The 22,295-nt window shown below is 40.0% G+C and overlaps 1 protein-coding gene and 1 long non-coding RNA gene across 3 annotated transcripts in view; one reads left to right on the forward strand and one right to left on the reverse strand.

Moving 5' to 3' along the window:
- LOC128117838 (uncharacterized) overlaps nucleotides 1–22,295 on the forward strand; it is a 118,442-nt gene that overhangs the window by 86,686 nt on the left and 9,461 nt on the right. The window contains 2 exon segments of the mRNA XM_052750248.1: nucleotides 18,393–18,550; nucleotides 20,775–20,817. Of these exon segments, the coding sequence (XP_052606208.1) occupies nucleotides 18,393–18,550; nucleotides 20,775–20,817 (201 nt within the window).
- The window catches only part of LOC128117839 (uncharacterized), a 78,303-nt gene continuing 62,291 nt past the window's right edge, over nucleotides 6,284–22,295 (reverse strand). For both annotated transcript variants that reach the window (XR_008220928.1, XR_008220929.1), the window contains 2 exons: nucleotides 15,201–15,325; nucleotides 6,284–14,687 (listed from right to left, as the gene is read on the reverse strand). This is a non-coding gene — a long non-coding RNA (uncharacterized LOC128117839). The remainder of the gene's footprint in view (nucleotides 14,688–15,200; nucleotides 15,326–22,295) is intronic.

A 22,295-nucleotide genomic window follows, 5' to 3' on the forward strand; every position in this document is an offset into this window, starting at 1 on the left:
AAGCAACATATCCTTATATCCAAATATTGAAGTCAAGGTACCTTTAAAATGTACATTTTGGCATAACTCAACAGCTTTTACAATCAAATGTTTTTCTGCAGTTAAAAGTCCCAAAGACAACACAATACAGATTCTCTGTGTAATATCCATTTTTACGTGGCTTATTTTTTATACTACCTTTACTGTCTCTTTAAAGACTTTATTTTTTAAAACTATGTATTTATTTCTATAACTCTATATATCATCTTTTTTGTCTCTTTCAAGCCTACGTATCTTTTACACACATTGTAAACTATTACATCTGAATCTGTCTTATTGTGAATCTGTTGCTTTAAACTACAGCAGCTGTGGCTGCTGGCTCCGCCCACCTCAGCTTCCCAACATGGTGGTGGTTTACCTCCAGCTCTGGGAGCTATCGGGGGTCTATGCTTTTATCCAAGCAGCGTGTAGTCCAGAAACCTCTTTTTTTGTTTTGTACTAGCAAAGTCTAAATCCACCACGCAGCTTAATGTGCCACTTGCAGAGGCCTCATTCCCGCCATACTGCAGGTCGAGCACGCACGCAGGAACCCACAAGTAGCTCAAACTGGCAGCTGCCGCTCATTTGAGAGAGACAATGAGGAACTGTTTTTAGCTCCGTTTTAGAATCTTTTTTCTCAGGTTTTAGGTGGAAACTCTTGCACCACATTGGACGCCATTTATAGCTAGAGTTTTCCTGCCTGGCCCACAGGTCTAAGCCACTGTCCTAGATCTTTTCTCTTGGCTGTATTATGTCTTACATGTAGAGACTTATAAAAAACAATAGTACTGGGTTGGTTTTCAGAAAATCTATATTTGAATTTCACTCCACTAGTCTCATAAATCTAGAAAAGTTGGTTAATGTGAGCCTTGATTTCTTCTTTAAGAGGGACTCAGAGTTTTTGACTACCTGAGTCATTGGAGGAGCTACTCAACCAACATAAGATTCATTTGTTATAGTAAATATTGGGATTCCTCACTGTTTCTCACCAGCTAATCTAGCACTTATGACTTCGGCAAGCTAGTTTGAATGGCAGAAGTCAATAACATAGAAAGATGAGAAATATGCTTTATACTGAGCTTCTCCCTAAGATGCTAACACTACCTGTTTCAATAATCAGATATTTCATGGATGCTAAGTATTTTCTAAACATGGTAGGCATCGGGGATACAACTGATAAAAGAAATTGTGCCTGCACTTACCAAGCTTACATTTTAGAGAAGTAGATAACAAATATGTAACTAACCTACTGACAGAGCAGTTAAAATGACCAATGTAGAGGTTTCTTTATACAGCATTTCTCAAGAAGATTCTTTTAGAAGTTTGGCCGAAGACCCAAAGTAAGTGAACAGGCAACCACATGAGGAGTGATTCAACAGAGGGAAAAGTTGTCTTTAACACCCTAAACAAGAATGTGTCTGAGGTTTCATGAGATGCAGGCCCTCAGCAAAGAAAATGTGCATAGGAAAGCAGGAGAAGAGAGGATTGAGAAATTGCTGAAAAAGTGGGCTGAATCAGGCATGCTATGGGACAGACTATGGGTTTTGCTTTATAGTAGTAAGTCAATGGTGGATCATAACCAAACAAGAAATATGGTGTCTATGTGGGAGAACAGTTCTCTGCCCAGTAGGGATGTCTACAACTTAGTCTAGTGTAGCAGGAATCTTAACAGTTATTATTAATAAAATCAAACCTGAGGCCAGTTATTAGGGTGAATACTGGAAGATCACAGAGACAGAACAAGCCACAGCTAACCTCACCTGGCCGACTTCTCAGCTGGTCTTGTTTCCTCAGACTGGAAGCTTCTGAGTCCTCATCCCAATGGCTCTCAGCTGAACTGCTGCTAGAAGCCTGAAAGCTTAACCAGGCAAATGCTTAACCAGCCAAATGCTTCTAGTTTCTGGTCCTCACGCCTTATAAACCTTTCTGCTTTCTACCACCACTCCCTGGGATTAAAGGCTGCTTTCTGGGATTAAAGGCGTGAGTCACTATGCCTGGCTGTTTCCAATGTGGCCTTGAACTCACAGAGATCCAGAGGGATTTCTGTCTCTGGAATGCTAGGATTAAAGGTGTGAGTGCCACCATTTTCTAGCCTTTGTATTTAGTGGCTGTCTGTTCTCTGACCCCAGATAAGTTTATTAAGGTACACAATATTTTGGGGAACACAATACCACCACAGTCTAGAGAGTCTGTATGTTACCTACTATGGCAAAAAGGAGTCTGTGGATATGATCAATTTAGTTAAGAATGTCAAGATGGAAATCCTGGATTTCCCAGACAAACTCAATGTCATCTTAAGAGTCCTTATAAGAGGGAAGTTCAAAGATGAGTGTAACAAGGGGCACAGAGATTGGCTGATGAGCCCAGGAGCCTAGACATTCAAGCAGTCACTACCATTAGAAAAGGTAAAGATGTGGTTTCTCCCACACAATCTCCAGAAGATACACTATCCCCCATCAGTATGTTGACTTTAGCCCACTGAAACTAGTTTCAGACGTTGCCTCCAGAACCATAAGAGAATCCATCTTTGTCATTTTAAGCCATTGTCTTGTGGCATATTTATTACAGCAGCAACCAGAAACTGATAAAATTCCTATAGATTCCAGTGTAAGGATGGTTTGAAGAGGGATCAAAGAAACTAAAAGGCCTGTAGGCATGTGACTCCAGCAACCCTAACAATGTTGACCTCTGTGAAGTAACAGTGATGCATCCTGAGGAAAGGAGAGCAAATTAGAGGTATATTTTGGAAGCAAGGCTGGTTGGACTTGCCAGATTCCCTTAGCTCCTAAATCACTCTTTGCTTTGGCAGAAGCAGGAAGCCCTGGGTACTGCTTGGCACACTGCAGCCATCAGTCTTCAAACAGTGAGTGCTGCTTTACTAGGTGACTGATTTGACAAATAAGAAACTTACTTACCCAGCCAGAAACATCTAGCCACTGGAAAAACATTGCTCATAGCCCAGAACCTGCCAGTCTACAGCAAACTTTGCTCTGCACTTCCCTAACAAGTAGAAAAGCATGACCAAGGATAGCAATTAGAACAAATGTGGATGCCTGTATGGGTAAAAAATAACTCCAGGTGCATATGACTTCTTTATATGAAGTGAGCATGATATTCTTCATAGTCGAAGAGAGAGGAAAAGCAATAATTTTCATATGCAGCACCATTTCTCCGACCTCCCTGGGCACTATTTTCCACTCTTTGCTTTGTGCCAATGAGGGACCCACCTGGCTGAGTGTAATGAGGCATTTCTGTGTGCAAGATTTCAGACTGTGGTCTCTGTCCACATGTCTCTCACTGAGACTTACAGCTGTTTTTAAAATCACAACTGGAAGATAGAAGAGAAACAGATGGGAATCCCTAGAGGGGACCAGCAGTGCTGCCAAGCCATATAATAAACCTGGACTTCTCAGAAAGACTACACCTAAAAAGCCCTGTCAGGACCTTGCATACAGGATTACCTGAAGTGCCCCAGGTTCCCATCCTTGTAGTATCATCCAATTCTATCAGCACCAGCGAGCTATATAGGTCTCTTGGATTCAGTTTGTAAGTATTTTATTGAGCATTTTTGCATCTATGTTCATAAGGGAAATTGGTCTGTAATTCTCTTTCATTGTTGAGTGTTTATATGGTGTGGGAATCAGGGTAAGGTGTGACATCATAAAATGATTTGGGCAATATTCCTTCTGTTTGTATTTTGTAGAATAATTTGAGGAGTATTGCCATTAACTCTTCTTTGAAAGTCTGGTAGAATTCAAGAGTGGCCTGTGGGTTAGTAGGGAGTGCCTACTGGCATTGGAGGCTGGCATAAAGCACTAAGTGGGAGGAGGGATGTTAGGAGGGGATGGTCTATGGGATCCACAGGAGATGTGGGCAGGGAAGGATGGGAGGCTGTAGCAGATGTTATGTTGCAGAGCTAGGGATGAGACTCGGGATTGAGATGATAGAAGGGTAGCTCACTAACAACATACTGGCTCCTGACCATCAGTAACTCCAGTCCTACAGGGTCCTGCTCCCTCTTCTGGCATCTTCAGGCACTGTTTTCACATGATACACTTGCATACATGCAGACAAAACACATACGTAAACTAAAGATAAATCATTCTTAAAAAAAAAAAAAAACACTTCATCCCTAGCTTCTAATTTAAGAGATGTTTGTTTAATCACATTGGCCACAAAGGCCTAAAGAAAATGATTCTGATGAACACGAAGGTCACGTGGGATGCCACATTTCAGACGAAGTGAATGCTAAGTGTAATGTGATTTTTATTTCAGCTATTAATTTTGATCTCTCTGGCTTAATGCTGTGCCTAGTTATTCTATAAAAGAAAAGGAGTTTTCTGCCTCAGTACCATTTGCTATTACATATTCATTCAGAAAGTCTTATGGAAGCCTGTCCTTCCTAAATGTTGTGGGAGATGAAAGGAATCATCCCTTATTCAAGAAGTTGGAAGCATGAATAAAGAGGAAAGCATGTGAGCAAAACATGACATCCAGTATGCCCGGGGTTTATTTTTAAAAAGGAGTCTTCTTTATTTCAACAAATGTATGCTAGGCATAGTTTAAGGTAGCAAGGATACAGAGGTAATGAAGAAAAGAAAGTTTCCCATTCTCATGGGGCAATATCATCTTTACATCAGTAGAAAGTTAAATAGAATGTTAACTTTAACAGTGATAACCATAGTTAGTAGAACAGGATTGTGTTGGATGGATGTTGTCTAAGAACAGCCATTTGGGTACACCTCTCTGAAGAGAGACCATCTCCCTAAATGATGAGACAGCTGTAGCCAGTCAAATCCTAGAGAAAGAACAACACAGAATAATGAAGAAGCTATGAAGGCCACAAAGTGACAGTCTAGGGATCTTATGAGCGACATGCTAGCTCAACCACAATGAATGAATAACAAAGCAGAAAGCTGAAGGTTGAATCAAAGTCTTGTGAAACCTGAAAATCAGAGGCTATATTATTTATGTGGGGTGGGAGGAGCGTAAAGCCAGATTCTGGCTAGCTACAGGCTCTAAGCACAGACCACTGCAGTTTAGAGCAGTCTGCGACTTAATTTTGTCAAGTCCTATTTAAAAAAAAAGAGTCCTAAGGAAGATTTCCATGACCATAGAGGGAACTATTGTTATCTTTGAGAAGGAGGCCCCTGAACATTCTTATTGAGTGATAACTACCCATCTTCATGTCTAACTCTGATATAAGAAGATGGGCTATAAAAGAACTAAGTTTGGCTTAAAGTATGTTGTCTGCAATCTAGTACAACATAAGAAATATCAGGCTCTCCATTTAAGGCAAAGGTTAAAAGCTTTTATCTTTTTACCACCCACTATCTCAGTCTTGATGTATTATTGTGTTCTATATTTATTAGTTAGTGTTGCACTTACATGGATACCTGTTGCCTCCTCCATGCTTTAACCCTCTTGTACCCATGACCAAGAGTAAAGAGCAGCTTGGCACTAGGCAGAGGCCAAGAAGCAAGAAGGTAAGACTGTCCCACAAAGGCAAGAAAGGTGATTTGAGCTGGCACCACACATTAATGGAGTAATGGACCACAGGAATGGACCACACTCCAATTAGTCTCTACAATAACTTACTTATAAAACATAAACTCAAAAATACAATAATCAAAACATTTTAGGAGGCAGATGACATCATTCTGCATATTGGGCCTTGTACTGTGGCACTGTTAGCAAACCGTGACACCTGCTTTGTGTTTAGGTCAGAAGAAAAGAAACTGCATCTCAGTCTAGACTTTTTTCCTAGGTACTAAAACATAGTAGGCTATAGATAAGTAAAATGTTACCATTGTGGGGGACAGAGTAGAGGGTGTACATGTGGAGCTCCTCTACATTACAGTTGGCCCTCCATACCTCTGTCTGGAGCCAATGAAGATCAGAAGTATTTGAAAAAAAAAATGTGTCTGTACTTACCATGTACGCTTTCTTCTTTTCACTATTATCTAAGTAATACACCATAGTGATCACTATACAACATGTGCACTGTATTAGGTATCTTAGGGTGATTTGAAATATACAGGTGAGTTTATGTAAGTTATACGCAAGTTCTACATCATTTTTGATGGACTTAATAATCTTTGAATTTCACTATCTACAAGTGGACCATGAAATAACTCTCTACCGATATGGAGGGTGACTGTGTGTTGTCCAGCTTCCTGTGAGCCTAAAGTTATATATAATTTATATATAAAGGTGTGTGTGTGTGTGTGTGTGTGTGTGTGTGTGTGTGTGTGTGTGTGTCTGTGTCTGTGTCTGTGTCTGTGTCTGTGTCCGTGTGTCTGTGTATATATATATATATATGTCTATGATGTTTCTTAAAAGATAGGAAAGATGGAGGGAAGCACAGAGGAAAGGAGAGAATCCAAGAGCAAGAATCAGAAGATAAAATTAACAGCTCTCAGATGTATTCACTCGGACATCATGAGGTATCATGTGACCTCAGCTGGAAGTAGAGACCTTGTCCTGAAGCTGTGAAGCAATGAAAGGAGAGCAAATGAGCACACTTGCCAAAAGTAAATGACTGGTCAGCTTTCTCCTGGCCACCCTTCCTTTTACGCTGTGCACATCCACCAAGTGATCATTTATCTATTACCCTCTTGTAGAAGGAGTGCCCTACCCATGCCTTCTGATGTTCCATGAGATGATAGCATTTTATGCGTGGCACACAATCCTTAGTGCTGAAAAAAAAAATTGAGGCTAATTTTCACAAAGAATAGCAGGGACTTCAGTTAAAATAACTAAAGTTATAATATCTGAGGCTACAGAGTGAGCAAAGTTCTTGTAGCCCGTGTTGTAAGTTTCTTGATTTTTTAAAAACTAATTTGTGAATATTTATTTACCTTATTTCTAATTTCTAATTATTATGCCTGATATTTACATAATACTGTTCCAAATTTACATAATTCAGATTGAGATAAAAGGTGACTATGGAGTCCTAAAGGTATTGGGACAATCTAAGTCCACATATGTAAAGTAGTAAAATTCTTGAGAGAAAATAGGTAGAAAATTAAGTAATAACTCTTCTTATTGCTAATATGTTTGATAGTATTTTCACCAGATCACATTTTTTTCCATCCTAAACTATATATCCCCCAGATACCAGCCACAGAAATCCTGATTTTTTTCTTTTAATTTTTTTTTGCTAGTAGGATAAAAGTATAACTCATAGAATTAAAAAATATTTTGTAAGAAAATATCACTTAGTTCTGGGGTTCAACATGCTTTTCATTGAAGGGAAAATTAGAACCAGTCAATTCTTCTGCTTCTGTGCAAATGTTGAACAGAATACACACTAAATCTCTAACATATCCCAAAGCCTTGGTCTACCCACAGTGATTGGAACACCCTTGCCACGTCTTCACAAATTCTGAAGTCTCCCATCCTCAACAATCTGCCCTAAGCAGAATGCCCTACAAGGCTAGGCTTCCATCTTAGTGGAGACCTAAGTATTAAAATGAGGCAGCACTACTAGAAGTACCCTTCACCCAACTTCAGGGAGAGGTGAAATTAACAGAATTAAACCTATATACTTCCGTAATGAGTGACAAACACTATTGCCAAGTAACACAGTAAGAAGCCAGGTACTTATTCATAAGAAACATGCATGCTGGTTCCTTTGAGTATAGTCTCCTTCGCAGTTCATCGACTGCTAACGGAGCATTTCCTCAGGACCTAGCACTGCCCTAGCGCCAGTGTAGGGAGAGCAGCACAATCCTACTCAGATGGGCCTATGGACATGTGAATCCACAAGACCCAGAAGAAGCAGGTTGTCTAACAAGAGATTAAGGCAGCCAGTAATGATAGGTTGTCAAGACTGAGCTACAAGCCCCAGCTCTGCCATGGGTCCCTAAGGAGCTTATGTAACCTGTGCTCTCAGCTAAGAGGTCAGGACAATGCCATCTCTGGCCTCTAGGGTTCATGTGAATGTGACATTTGCTGTGCAAGGCATTCATAAAAGAAATCTCATTTCATGGAGACAGTGGTTGAGTAAATTTTGGTTCACATCCTGATTTTTCCATCTATTAGCAGCATTTCCTTGGCCAAATGATTTAACTCCACTGGCCTGTTTCTTTGTTTGTAGAACACAGTTAATGTGGTGCTCATAATATTCCTTTATAATGTTGTCAAAATCATTAAGGAGTATTAGAACAAATATTTCAGGAAGAAGGTTCTGGGCCAAAGAATTAATTTTTCACCATCTGCACTATTTTTAATCACTGGGCTAGTAAAATTTCATAATTGATAGTGTCTGAGTCACTTAGGTGACTTCTTGATTAGACAAAAGAATTGGGTAGAAATTCCTAGCCAGGACTTTGGCCATGACCAAACAACCACTGTAAAGATAGACAGGTACTCTGATCCTTTTTCTAACCTCCCTACAGGGGCTTCACTGTAAGTCACAGATAAGATCTCCTGAGATATCTGTGAAAGGATTCTCTGTCATTTACTAAAGATACTGAATCAATAAGCAGACCACTATAATTTTCAGATGCACTAAGATTTCCCATAGGAATTTAGCATGAATTATTTTCTCTTGCCTTGTTTATATTGTTATATGTGTCTATCTTTCGATAAGGGGGTACCCTAATCTTATGATTTCTTACTTGAGAACAATAAACCATACTTCCAATTTGCTAATCTCATTTGAGGCCTCAGAGGAAAAAAAGAGAATATTTAATTATATGGTAGTTGTAAAGGGCCCAAACATAGAGTTATAATGGAGAATGTTTCAGAAGAGATGATTAATAAAAATCACTGATAATAGAGTTTAAATATTCTTTTCACAGAAAGTGGTGTGTGTGTGTGTGTGTGTGTGTGTGTGTGTGTGTGTGTGTGTGTGTATCTTAGTTAGGGTTTCTATTGCTGTGAAAAGACCCTGACCATAGCAACTTTTATAAAGGAAAACATTTAATTGGGGCTGGCTTACAGTTTCAGAGGTTTTGTCCATTATCTTCACAGTGGTATATAGGCAGACATAGTACTGGAGAAGGAGCTGAGAGTTCTACATCTTGTTATGTAGGCATCAGAAGCAACTGTGTCCTACTGGGTATAGCTTAACCATATCAGATCTCAAAGCCCACCCACACAGTTATACACTTCCTCCAATGAGGCCACACCTACTCCAACAAGGCCACACCTCCTAACAGTGCCACTCCCTATGGCCAAGCATTCAAACAGTGAAAACACTATCAAAGAGTCTATGGGGGCCATACTTACTCAAATCACCACAGTGTTTGTGTACGCGTATGTGTGTGTGTGTGTGTGTGTGTGTGTGTGTGTGTGTGTGTGTGTATGTTTGCAGCCACTTTACAATAAATACATATTTTCATAGTAATACCTTATATGTGGCACATGTTTATTAAAATTAATTGATAAAAATTTAATTTTTAAAAAATGATCAAAGAATTTTAGTAGCAATTTCTCCAAAGATGCACAAATTGCCCACAAGCATGGGGGAAAGCACTCGGTGTCTCATCTCTAATAATTAGAGTGATAAAAATAAATAACAGATCAATAGATAATTCCATACTCATTAGAATAGCAATTATTTAAAAACTAAGAAATAGCAAGTATTGAGTATTGGAAAGGATAAGGAGAAATTGGGACCTTTGTACCCTGCTAGTGGCAATGGTATGTGATATAATGACTATGGGAAAAGTATGGCAGTTCTTCAACAATAAAACATAGAATTGCCAAATGACCCAGCCATTCCACTTTGGGGATTATAGCCTAAGAAATAAAATCAGGGGCTTGGACAGTTGCTTGTACATATATGTACAAGGCAGCATTATTCTTAATTATCAAGAGGTAGAAACAACTTAAGTATATATTGACAGACTGATAGGTAAAATAAATAGAAGATAGATAGATAGATAGATAGATAGATAGATAGATAGATAGATGTGACATATATATTCAGTAGAATATTATTACATTTTTAACATATTTATCTTCCTTTTAATTATTTGTAAGTGTATGTGTGTCTATGTGTAAGCATGTATGTACATGAGTTCAGAAAGCCAGAAGAGAATATTGGATTCTCTTGGAGCTATAGTTTCAGTCAGTTGGGAGCCACTTAACATGGGTGCTGAGAACCAAACGTGGGTCCTCTGAAAGAACAATATGTGATGTTTACTGCCAAGCCACCTATATAGCGCCTATCACATTTTCTTAAAAGAAAGGAACTTCTAACACATTCTGTAACATGGATGAACCTTAAAGACATTATGCTAAGTGAAATAAGCTAGTCACAAAAGTTCAAATATTGCAGGCTGCCCTTCCATAAGATGCTCAAGTGGTCAAGGTCACGGAGAGAGGAAATACAAAGGTGGCTGCCAGGAGCTGGGGTGAGAAATGGGGACTCAATAACGGCGACTTGGAGCTTCAGCTTGTGGGGATGAAGAGTATTTCCTAGGAAGAATGATGACGATAGCATCACTCAAAATTTTAAAGTGGTAAATTCTATGTAATATCTATTTTTACCACAGTCATTAATAATTAAAACTAAAAGTTTAATTCTGCCTCCTCAACTGGTCCATTTCAACAAACTTCTCACAACATTTCTGTTGTGTTCAGACCTCCTGAAAAGGGAACATCAGGCTGACTTGAGTTGAATTTTCCCTCTACTGGGGATCCTTTCGACTTCATGCCCACAGACAAGGCATTGTGTTTCATTTTCCTCATACATAAAATATGGAGAGTATTTACCAAGTCACAGAATTAAACAAGATGGTGTAGAAATGGCTGGCAAATAGTTCATACTCAGGAAATTATTGTTAGCACTATCAGCATCATTTTTTCCTACTTCAAATTCACCATGAAAAACAAAGTACATAGCAGAATCCTTGTGCACAATAAGAGCTCCACGCCATTTTTTTTTCGTGGAAGAAGATTCACACAGAGCCTACATAATTCAGCACTGAGTTATGAGACACAGGCATGCTTTGTGAGAAGACAGAGATTGCTGGAGGCTACAAAGGCAAGATTTCAGGAAGAAAGAAATTTAAACAGGGACCTTGAAGGATGGTTGGGACTGGAATAGAAGATAGGAAATGGAAAAGTGATGGGAAGCTTGAGCAGAGGCAGAGAGAAGAATGATGTGATCCTGTGACACTTCCCCACTCTTCTATTAGTGACATTCATAAAAAGGATGGCTGGGAAACCACAAGAAAGCCTCACGTGTATATTTCTGATGTGCTCATAGTATATCAATCTGAGCTCATACAGCAGAGAGATGGCATATAGTGGAATTTGGTGTGTAGCTTAGTGGTCAGGCAGCATGCTCAAGTCTCTGGAACTGATCCCAGGCACAGAAGACAGAGAGAAAAGAAAGAAGGAAGGAAGGAAAGAAGGAAGGAAGGAAGGAAGGAAGGAAGGAAGGAAGGAAGGAAGGAAGGAAGGAAGGAAGGTTGAAAATACTGATTTCTTCATTTTAGAATGTCAGTATTCTAGTATTCTTGAGGCCTTTGATGGACTGGATGAAACTCTTCCAAACTATGGAGGCTATGCTGCTTAACTCAAATTCTCTTGATTCAAATATCAATCGTGTCTGAAAGATCGCTTCCTTAGAACATTTAGAATGGTTTGACCAAGTAATTATTACAAAGTTAACAAAAAGAAATGAATTGTCACACAAAGTAACACGAACAGGAAATTTAATAGAGAACTGTTGCCTAAGAACATGAAGGAGCAATTACACCTGCAAACAGGGATCCCTAAAAGGTATCTCAGGACAGAAGAAAAGTGCTCAAAAAGGGCATGTTTGAAGGTGAGAGTTCAGAGATCACTGAAAAGGTTTGTCTGGGCTCACTGGACGCTGAGGTGCCCAGTCAGAACCAATCTATAGTCTCTGAGGAGACAAATATGAAATGAAAAGCAAAGTAACAGTGTTCAGGTGAACCAAGGCTGCTAAACAGGAATGCAGCAGGTCAGGTGTATGAAGGGTATCAGGGCTACTGATGCAGGTGTGAAGTCCGGAGAACATGGGGCCTGCATCATGGCAGCCATCAGAACTCTTAGCGCTTAAGTAAGCCATGACTGGTGCTTGGGCACAGGAAGAAGTCCAGTGCGGTAAAGCACATGAGGGATGGTGGTATTCTATTTGCTCTGGCAGCTGGTGAAACCTTTTTCTTCAGGAGTCCAGTGTTTTGAGTAACACTTAGTGGAGGAAAATCAGATCCTGAAATGTCCATCCTCACAGATGATAGAAGAGCATACAGGGCAGAAACCTGGACTAGCCCCCGGTCTGAATTGCCTAGGAATCCCTACTATGTCATTTTTGTCCAAGGTGAGAACCAGGGAAAGCCCTAGACAAGCTGCACTTAGCGCTAGAGAAAGTCTCAAGGGCTCCAGAATAGGAAATATCATTGTTTAGGCTCTTCTGAACACCCAAATCAAGAAGGATTGTTACATTAAATTATCAAAAGACTGACACAGAGAAGCTCAGTCTTCATATATAAGTGGTTGGTTTCTTTGTCTAGATCCCTAGGATGTAGTGGTAGAGCCTATTGGGTACGGAATATTAGTTCATACTTTGAAAGGCAGAAGAGTCAACACTAATCACTGGATGATCTGAGACACTGGCACCAAATGTCAAGGACTTGAGCGAATTCAGTATCAAGAGAAAATAATGAAACTGAGGTGAAGTTTTCAAAAGAAAAGCATTTTTCTTTCATTTCTACATTATCAACTCATTTCACAAAGAGCAAAAGCAGAACAAGAAGGAGGGAGGAGGGGAATCTGAAAAGAGGGCATGGAGCCATATGTCCTCTGTGAGAAGAGGCAGGGTAAGCCATCGTGTCTGTAGACAACAATCTGAACTAGAGTTGGTGAGAGTAAGAGAAGACTTGTAGCTCCGTGGCAGAGAACTCGCCTAGCCTTTGCAAAGCCCTGTGTTCGGTCTCCTAAATTGTGAGAAAGAAAAACAAATAGTGAGATGTCTAATCAGAAAACCAGTGGGACTCTAGGTAGGACTTGAGTGTCCAATGTAATGTCTAGCCAATGATACAAGAACCACAAAATAGTGGAAGAAGGAAAAGGCAAAGAAACTCATCGATGCTCAGGTTGTTAACCCAGGCATGGGAGAGGCAGGGTTTGACAAAGATCCAGAAGTTTTCCCCTCTAGGCAACTCAGCAATAAGAGCCTGGTTCTCTGTAGTGGAGTGGGCCTCTGTCTAGGAGTGGCAGGAACATCTTAGCCCAAACATTTATACATTGTGAATGCATTATCAGGCATTATCTTAAACAATTTACATCTGATTAACTCTTAAAACAATCCTATTTTGCAGAAAAGAAATAGAGGCACAGGGTGATTATGATATCAATAGCAAATCATTGAAATGACTGACTAAGTAGTATAACGGGGATCCAAGCTCCACTTCTCCGGGTGTAGAGTCCATATATATATATAGATAGAGAGAGAGAGAGAGAGAGCATAGCAGTGCCTTTTTCCTATGATTTTACCTTCTGAGGTTTCAGTGTTTCCATTACCTAAGGTCAACTGTGTTTAAAAAAACTCAAATGGAAAAGTCCAGAAACAAATAATTCATCTCATATTATAAGCCTTTCTGAGTAATGTGATATATCTTATCATCCCACTGCATCCCACTCTTGACATAAAGCATGACTTTTTGTATTGTATCTACACTCCATATACTACCCCCCTCATTTGTCACTTATTGGCCATTTCGATGATCAGATCACCTGTCCTAGTGTCATGGTTTTTGTGCTTATTGCTTTAGTTAATTATGTTCATAATGTATAGAAGTATTGATCCAAATGAGTGACACAAAACCCAGAAGGACCAATCAAGTCTTGTACTATATGGCAACATTTCAAGGCATGCAGAAAAATGTTTATAATCAGGGTCCAGCACTCTCTGCTTCACACATCCACTGGAGTCCTTGGAATAGACCCTCTGAGGTTACGTGAGCCCTACTGTGCATTTAGACAGGACACTTTAAAACAAGCATTTTGTCAGAGGGCACATGGTACAGAATGCCTTTGTTAGACTGACAGCTTTCAGGCTGTTAACTCAGTTTCACTACTTCGCAGTTTTTTCTTTTTTAAAAGTGTGAGTGTTGAGACAAGGTCTTGCTATACACCTCAGGTTTTCCTTCTACTCTCTGTGTCGTCTAGATTGGCCTCCATCTCATGGTAATCTTGTCTTCATGCCCTGAGTACTGCTATTCAAGGCATATACCACCATATCTAGTCCTTCAGTCCCCTTTTGTAATGATAAGTATTGCATGGTTGTGCATACACATCTAAGAGTAAGTTAGGAGCCAAGGGGAAAAAATGTAACAACTGAACCATTCAATTGGGAACATAAATTTCTCTTCAGAGCTGTAGAGTTGGGTAGCCCAAACTCAAATACTGTTGGAAACCTTCCTCTTGGCTAACTTTCAAAAAGATACCTGTTTGTCTGGCAAATCAGGATTTGTCCAATGACAACAAGCTCCTTTAGCTGCAAGGGCTCCCATGAAGACAAGCTCCTTTAGCTGCAAGGGCTCCCATGAAGACAAGCTCCTTTAGCTGCAAGGGCTCCCAGAGCCTCCTGGAGCCTGGAATCTTGCTGCTGCCAGGAAATAACATGATCGAGTCAGCCTGTATTCATCACACTGAAAACCTGATTCCCCACTTCAGGCAAACTGAAAAAGGAAGCACAAAACTCTCAGTTGGCAGCCAGTTACCTCTGTTGATGTCACATCTGCAGCCAGGGATTTTTATAAAAGCAAGGAAAGAGCCATAGCTCTATGGAAAGAGGAAATACCTTATGGGCGTGCTCCTGCTTGGAACCGTGAGTGGTTGAAAATTTAGAAATTTATGAAATTGTCTTCATCTCTCTCTTTTTTTTTAATCAAAGTAAAAGGGAATGTCAAAAATCACAAAGCTTTAACTGGGAAACTATTATTACTCATCAACAAGGGTGTGATTTTTGCCTTCATTTGACTTTCTATTTTCTGTCATTTTCATCCTATCTTGCCTGCTTGGAGGAGAAAAAAAATGAAACACAAACAAACAAACAAATAAATTCATGCATAAATAATCTGAAATAATCTAGGGAGGGGCTTGTAGTTCCTCAAGAGTCATGACTTCTATTTTTCCACAGTACAAAGAGGGCAAAAGGCAAGGCAGAGAAAGCCTTGCTCCTCTCTCCTTACTTCTCACCCACGCCCTTTACTTCTCCTGTGATCCTAGGGCATGGTCGGTCGTAAGCTTCTGCTCATGACCACCAGAGAATGGTGGTTTTAGCTGCTGGCAGGGAGAAGGTGCTCCAAACGGCCACCTAGAGAGAAAGGGTGCCCAGTGTCATGAACAAAGCTCTGATGGACACTTCTCAATTTTGCTCCAACCCTCCAGGTTTTATAGCTTCTCAGTTCTGCATTGTATTCATCTTTTCATGGGATGCTCCCCTTTAAGACCGTCATTTTCTATCTAGATTTGTCTTGTCTCTGCTTTTCTTCACTCAGAATGATCTCTTTCTCATGGTAAAGATGTCTTTCCCTGCCTCCTTAAAAGTCTGTGGATTTTCAGGGTTGTACTCCCAGATAAAGTGAAACTTACACACAGTGTTCTCAGTTTTTTTTTTCCTCCTTTTCAAAGACTATGAGACGTGGCGACAACAAATTTCTATCATGCTCAAACCAAAATTTTGACTGAAGCAAAAATTCAAAGGCATCTATAGGTAGTTTTATTTTAATGGAAAGCCTCACAAACACACACATGCCCTTGTCTTTCTTCTTCTCCATAAAGACAATCTATTTTAGAAGTGCATTCACTCTAGGTTGGGTTTTTGTCCTCATTATTGCTTGATGTTTCCCGTCTCGGAACACTCTGACCTTTGGAATTCATTCTGCAAAAAATATCATTTCCATGATAGACAACCCCAACCTCACCCAAGGTCTTCTGGCACAAGCAGCCCGGGTTCCTTTATTCTCAGTCTATAGCTTCTGGACAGCACTAAACAATTCCTAGTTAAATCCCCTCAGCATCCATGCTATGTTAATCAGTCCTGCACACAGGCAGCAGCTGGACCTGTGAACTGGCTCCAGAATAGACAGCAGTGCCAGAGGAATTCTGTGCCTTGGACAAAAGAATATAAAGTTGTGGGGAATGCAGCCTTGAAGAAATTTTCATTGTTCCATCAACAGCGAAGAAAGACTTTTGGCAGCACATTAGGGAAGGGATCAAACAGAGCCAATTTTATGATCATTGCCAAGCTAAATGACTGAATTTTTCTTAAGGAAGTAGAGGTTTTTTGTTGTTGTTGTTGTTGTTTTGGTTTTTGTTTTTGATTTTTAAGGCATGACAGTAAAATAGAAGCTGGGTTTTAATTGTCCTTTATCTCTAGAAAACATTGATTGATGAGCATGGCACCGCAGTGCCAGCAGTATTAGGAGATCGAATGGAGTCTCTTTTTCAACATCTGGATCTCACCAAGAGACGGGTTTAAAGGTTCTTGTACCAGGGAAACCTAGATAAAAGAATACACTAGAAAGCACAGCTGCAGGGGAATCCACACACGCTGCAATGCCCCGTGACCAACATGTCACTGCAGCTGCCACCAGGGCCACAGAAGGCTCGTCAGTGGGGAACATGAGGCAGCAGTTGAGATTAGTAAAAATGCCATCTTGGCCGTGCTTCAGAGCTTGGAAGAGAAAGTAACCCTTTTAAATCGAATCCATTTTTCTCACACACACATAACTTTAGGGAAGAGCCTCTTAAATGACTAAAGGCCCTATTCCTGGTTGTAGAGTGTGCCATGACTAAACTTTGCTGAATTTGCCTACATCCAAGAATTCGGAAGGACCCTGACATTCCGTGAGTGACCAAACAGTACTGACACTCAGGCCAGCATCACCTAATCTGTGTAATGGGCCCTCACAAGGCAGACTCAGTGGGTATTTGCTTTCAGTGAACACATCAGTTACTTACCAATGGAATAAGTTCATTAGGTTTTATTTCTATTTCTAATTCATCTTTAAGATGCCCCTGAAAATGTAACTAAGTAGCCAAAATGTTGAATAACACAAACATTTATCATTGATTGCAAAAACCAACAGTCCTTGTATCCCAGTGATCCAAGAAGCCAGACATTTGATAGATGCAGTGTGAAAAGATACTTCTGGAAGACAGGGTTCATGCTCTGCTTCTGTGTCATCTGTGTAGTACTGCAGCATATCACTGGGTCTAATAGTCTTCCTCTAAAAAGGTGAATATTAAGATATAGTTCATGAAAACGTGTAAGATACTACTTATAGTTGAAGAATTTCCTTGCATCCATTCACCTATGTGCCAAAGATATGTATACAAATATTCATAGAGGTATTACTCAAAATAGCCCTACACCAGAAAAAAAAGTCTGTCAGCTTACACATGGAGAAACAAATTGTCACATCTCCTACAATAGAATATCACTCTGTCTTAAAAAAGAATGAAGTGCTAATTCCTGCTGCAACTTAGAAGTTTAAAGACATCACACTAAGTAAAGAGACCACAAGTTATATGGTTCCACTTACATTAAGCATCCAAGAATGACAAATGCATAAGGACACAAAAATGTGCCTGTTCATCTGTGATTTGGGAAATGGTAGCAATTGACTGTAAATGTACTCAAAGTAAATTTAGAAGTTAATGGACGTATTCCCAAACTAGATTGCAGTGGTAGTGTCTTAACTCCACAAATTTAGTAAACATCAATGATATGTAACTGTGCAGTGAGTGACTTCATGCTAAGTAAGTAAGTTATAGCTCAATGCACAGGTGGTAACAACAGATATTAATAATGAAGAGGAAATTTTGAAAAATAACTATAAAATAAACCAAAATAAAGACCATTTACCTGTAAGATTACTTTATTTTTACATGAACATCATTGTATGTTAAATTGTTGTCCTTTATGGAAAAATATTCTTTATTCTTTTGTATGACTGTCTTCGATCTTGGAGATTCATAAATCTTATGAAAATTTGTCAAGCCAATTGGTTGATGGAAATGATTTAGAAGGGGGTCTGACATACAATAAGCATGGAACTTGTAGTGCAGGTGCTGTGTAGAGGTATCACATCATTACAATGTACAGATTTCTTTTGTTGTCCTTTTTGTTGATGGGAAAGCTGGCATTGATAATACTTTCCCAAATGAGCATAAATAAAGCTCATATTCATAATAGCTATTCAAAGGTGTTTAAGAATTACAAACATAATTTGGAATATTGTAATATATGCTAAAGAAAATATAATTTGCAAAGTGTGTTTTACTTTATTTTCATGTTAAGGAAAAAATAATCATCACAGTCTTCCTTGCTTTTTTCATTTTCTCCACTAACTGAACATCTTCTTTATAAATTACAGGATGAAGAGAAGTGTCCACCTCTAGACATAATAAAATTAGAAGGAGCAGAAATTGATGTTGACAATAGCTTGGGAAAACCATTTGTGTTTAACTGTATGCCTCAGTCTGGAAGTAGAATATTCTGCCTCTGTGCAACTTCAAACCAAGAGATGAAAAGGTAATACATTAATCTCCTGGCTCTCTGGTTTTACTTTCAGTCAGGAGAATGTTTCATGAGTAGTAGATTTGCATATTCTTGGAAGCAGAAATAAACAGAGAACAAAATATGGTAGCACATGTTTTATTAAGTTCAAGAAGTTTAGGATGTCATTATTTCATTTTTTTTAAACAGAATTTCCAAAGAACATGAGCATACTCTGTTAACATTACTACTGTAACTCTCCTTATTTTCTTTAAAAGACAAAAGCTCAATAATGCTGCAGCTCCCTGTTTATATCTCTCATTTCTAACAAATTACTAGATGTATGCACTATAAGATGGATAGTTATTGGTATAAAAATAATGAAGCATGATATGGAACAATACAGTTGAGTGAGATGAGGTAAATAAATAGAGACTCCACTGACATTGTATAAGCATATATTCCACAAAGAGGGAGAATGTTTTGGCATTCTAAAATGTAGCAAAAGTTCTGGCCATTAAATATGTACTCCATTCGCCTGAGGGAATGCAGCTCATTGGCCATTTCAGTAAGCCAAGTGAAAACTGTAAGGAAGGAACTGACAAGCTAAGGTAAGGGGTGAACAGGCTACAGAACAGAAAGTGAATGGGAAAAGGTAGCACATCAATGTGTCTAGTCTTAATGAATACCTCCTTCCAACCTTAAAGGGGGTACTAGATAAAAAACATCTTGGGCAAAAGTATTCTGTCCCTATTTGTGGAATAAATATATAGTAAAGGACAACCAGGTTAATATGATAACAACTTTGTTCTATCTGAATAAGAGCATAGTATTTGTGCACACCAAACATGCCTAAGACCCCATTTTAAAGATTCTGTGGATTATCTGTATAATGAAGAGCCCATCTTTGGCCCCAAAAGTAAATAATCAGGGAAAATTGTGGAAGAGGAAGTGGAAAGGTTGTCAGAGCCAGCAGATCAGGGAGCTTGCTGTGAGATTGTGTCTCCTAGTAACATCAGAGGCTACACCCATGAAATCTCACCAACGTGACTGCCTAAACATAAGCTGAACAGGGATGACATCGATAGACATGACAAAGCGGACAGAGGAAGGACCAAGAGGTCTCAACTCTACCCAAAAACACTACAGGCAGCTAAGGAGGGCTGAGAGTGGCGGAAATAGTCTTCCCCAGGGAAAAGCACACCCATTGGTCATCCAGTGTCCAACAGTCAGTGCTGAAAACACACGTACAAGTAGCATTGTATGGACTGAGCATGTTAGATTTAGGAATATATATGTATGTATATATAGTGCATATAATAATAATTAGTGGGAAAAAAGAGGCCATGAATTTGAAAGAGAGCAGAGAGTGGTATATAGGAGGGCTTGGCAGGAAGAAAGGGAAGGGAGAAATGTTGTAATTAAATTATAATCTCAAAAATGAAAAAAAAAGTAAATAAACAAAACAAAATGCCAAGTCAGAACTAAAGTGGTAGGGCATTTGTTCTTTGGGATACAAAATAAAAGTTGAGATGTATCCTAAGAGAAGACATATGACATACCAACCGAGAACAGGAAGTAGGGGCTTGTGAATGTGGGAATGAAGTAGTTATTTATGGAAAAGATACACATATGGAAGAAGACATGGAGCAGAGGGCATCTGGGGAAATACACTGGACTGTGGGGATATCAGTGAGTGATGTGCTTTGATTGGAAGTTGGGGAGTTTGAAACAAAACTGAAAAAGGTTGGCAGGTGGGGTAGGGTCCGTCTGCCAATCCTAGGCTAAGCAGCAAGACTGGAAGAACTCAGGCCTCCAGATGGAACACCACTAAGGCATACCAATGAAGCCACTATGTTTGAAGAACACTTAAGAAGGGACTCCAGGCAACTAGCCGTTCACCAGTATTTCCATATTTTAGTAGGCTGTGCCTTATGGTTAGTATAGCAATTATTAACATTCATGCTGTTGTAAATGAATTCCAAACCTCAGAAATAGTGAGTGAATTCTCTCTTGGGCACTGATTAAATCATAGTAGTGGGGGGTACCATGAATTTTGCTTTAGATATGCCTAACGGTATAAGGCTTTGCCACAAACTAACCTTACATTTGCAAGAATGTTGCCTTCACCCAGGAGTGAGGAAACACATCTGAGGCTCCGGACTGCTCTGCCTGAAGGACAGGTTAAACAAGAACAAACTCCTCTACGGGACACTACACAGTCGCCATGGGTAGTCCCTCTCATTTTACTGTCTTTCAGGTGGCTTGAAGCAATGCACAAAGCAGCCCATCCTGTCCGCCAGGTAAGGTTTCCTCCTCAGCCCTGGTCTCTGTTTCCAGTTTGTGTTTCTTTACAGAAGGGAGCAAGGTAGATGTTGTGCTGCCCAGTCTGGGACATCTTAGGTCTGTTCTAAATGCTGGGGAAGGGACTCAGAGTCAACAGGGGTTCTGCTCAGATCTGAGAGGGGAGCTTTCGGTCCTGCTGCTCTTTTTATTTTTCCAAAGTCTGTATGACAACCCTCGCAAGAAGTATCAGGATGGAGTCACAAAGTGGAGTGTAATTATTGATGCACACAGAGCCTTACAGTAGTCCACCACAGTGACAAACGAATGCTGCTGGTTCTTTGTGCTCTTAAGATCTCCAGTATGTCTTGGACTGCTATGGCTGTCTGAGCAGCTTATGAGAGAGTGTGCACTGTATTCAGATTCTCAGTGCCAGTGGGGCCATGTTCATCTCTGTTCTATAGACATGTTGGTCACCTTGCACTATTCTTCCACACCCATGATCTCCAACTTTAGAGCAATATCATTCTGTTATATTTATACCTACAAAATGTTAAGTGATTTAATGACATCATCAGGTAAGCCATCACTTGAGAGCCTAAGGCACTGAGTACCCCTCTTTCTGAATTTATCCCATAACGCATTGTGAGAACCACTGCCTAAAGCCCAGCTCTTTCATTTTTACACTGTGGATATGGTTTGTAACGAAGTTATTAATTGCATTGAATAAGATCATTCCTTCATAAGATGGCCTTCACTTAGTACTGTCTGTACGCACTTTGAGTTTATGCATTGGCAGAAGTTCAGGGTGGAGTTTGGATGTCCTTTGCCTTGTAACTGTCCATTCAGAACAATCGTAAGCATTGTCATATAATGAACAGCAGGGCTTTTGTTTCCTTTTACCTGGAACACAGCACTCAGTACACTCGCCCGTCTCTCCAATGTACCACCCTAATGAGCCTGAATACTTCTAAGAGCTATCCATTCTGCTAATGCACTCAGAGTGTCGGCAGCAAGTGAAAAAAATGAACAGCCAAACTCCCAGCAGGCTCCCACTTCACAGCACAGAATACAGCAAGCTCTGCATTCTGATATCTTTTCACCGCCTTACTAAATAAAACTAAAGGGCAAAACCAAAACGGAACAAAGAGAAACGGGCAAGCGCAGGCCAGTCCTGACGAAGAGATAAAGCGCAGTGCTCCTGGCCGCGGGTCAGAGTTCTCAGAAAGAGCCTGTTTCCCAGGCCTGTGGACTGAGGGCCGCCCTCCAGGTTAGAGGGGCTCCATTTATCATCAGCCTTCCACATCAGTGACCGTGAGAGCCCAAGGCTGGGGCTGGCCTGGAGCATTTAATTTGCACAAGTGGGGGGGGGGGGGTTCACATAAAGAAAGGCATGAGCCAGGGGCTGCTATTATTCATAGTGGGCATACCAGGATCCAGTCTTGGAGGGTAGTGTGGTGTGAGAAGCCCCATGTCAGGCCAGCACTTTACAAACAGG

Source organism: Peromyscus californicus, unplaced genomic scaffold (assembly GCF_007827085.1).
Source record: "Peromyscus californicus insignis strain IS unplaced genomic scaffold, ASM782708v3 Scaffold_21__1_contigs__length_65335640, whole genome shotgun sequence".
Lineage (NCBI taxonomy): Eukaryota > Metazoa > Chordata > Mammalia > Rodentia > Cricetidae > Peromyscus > Peromyscus californicus.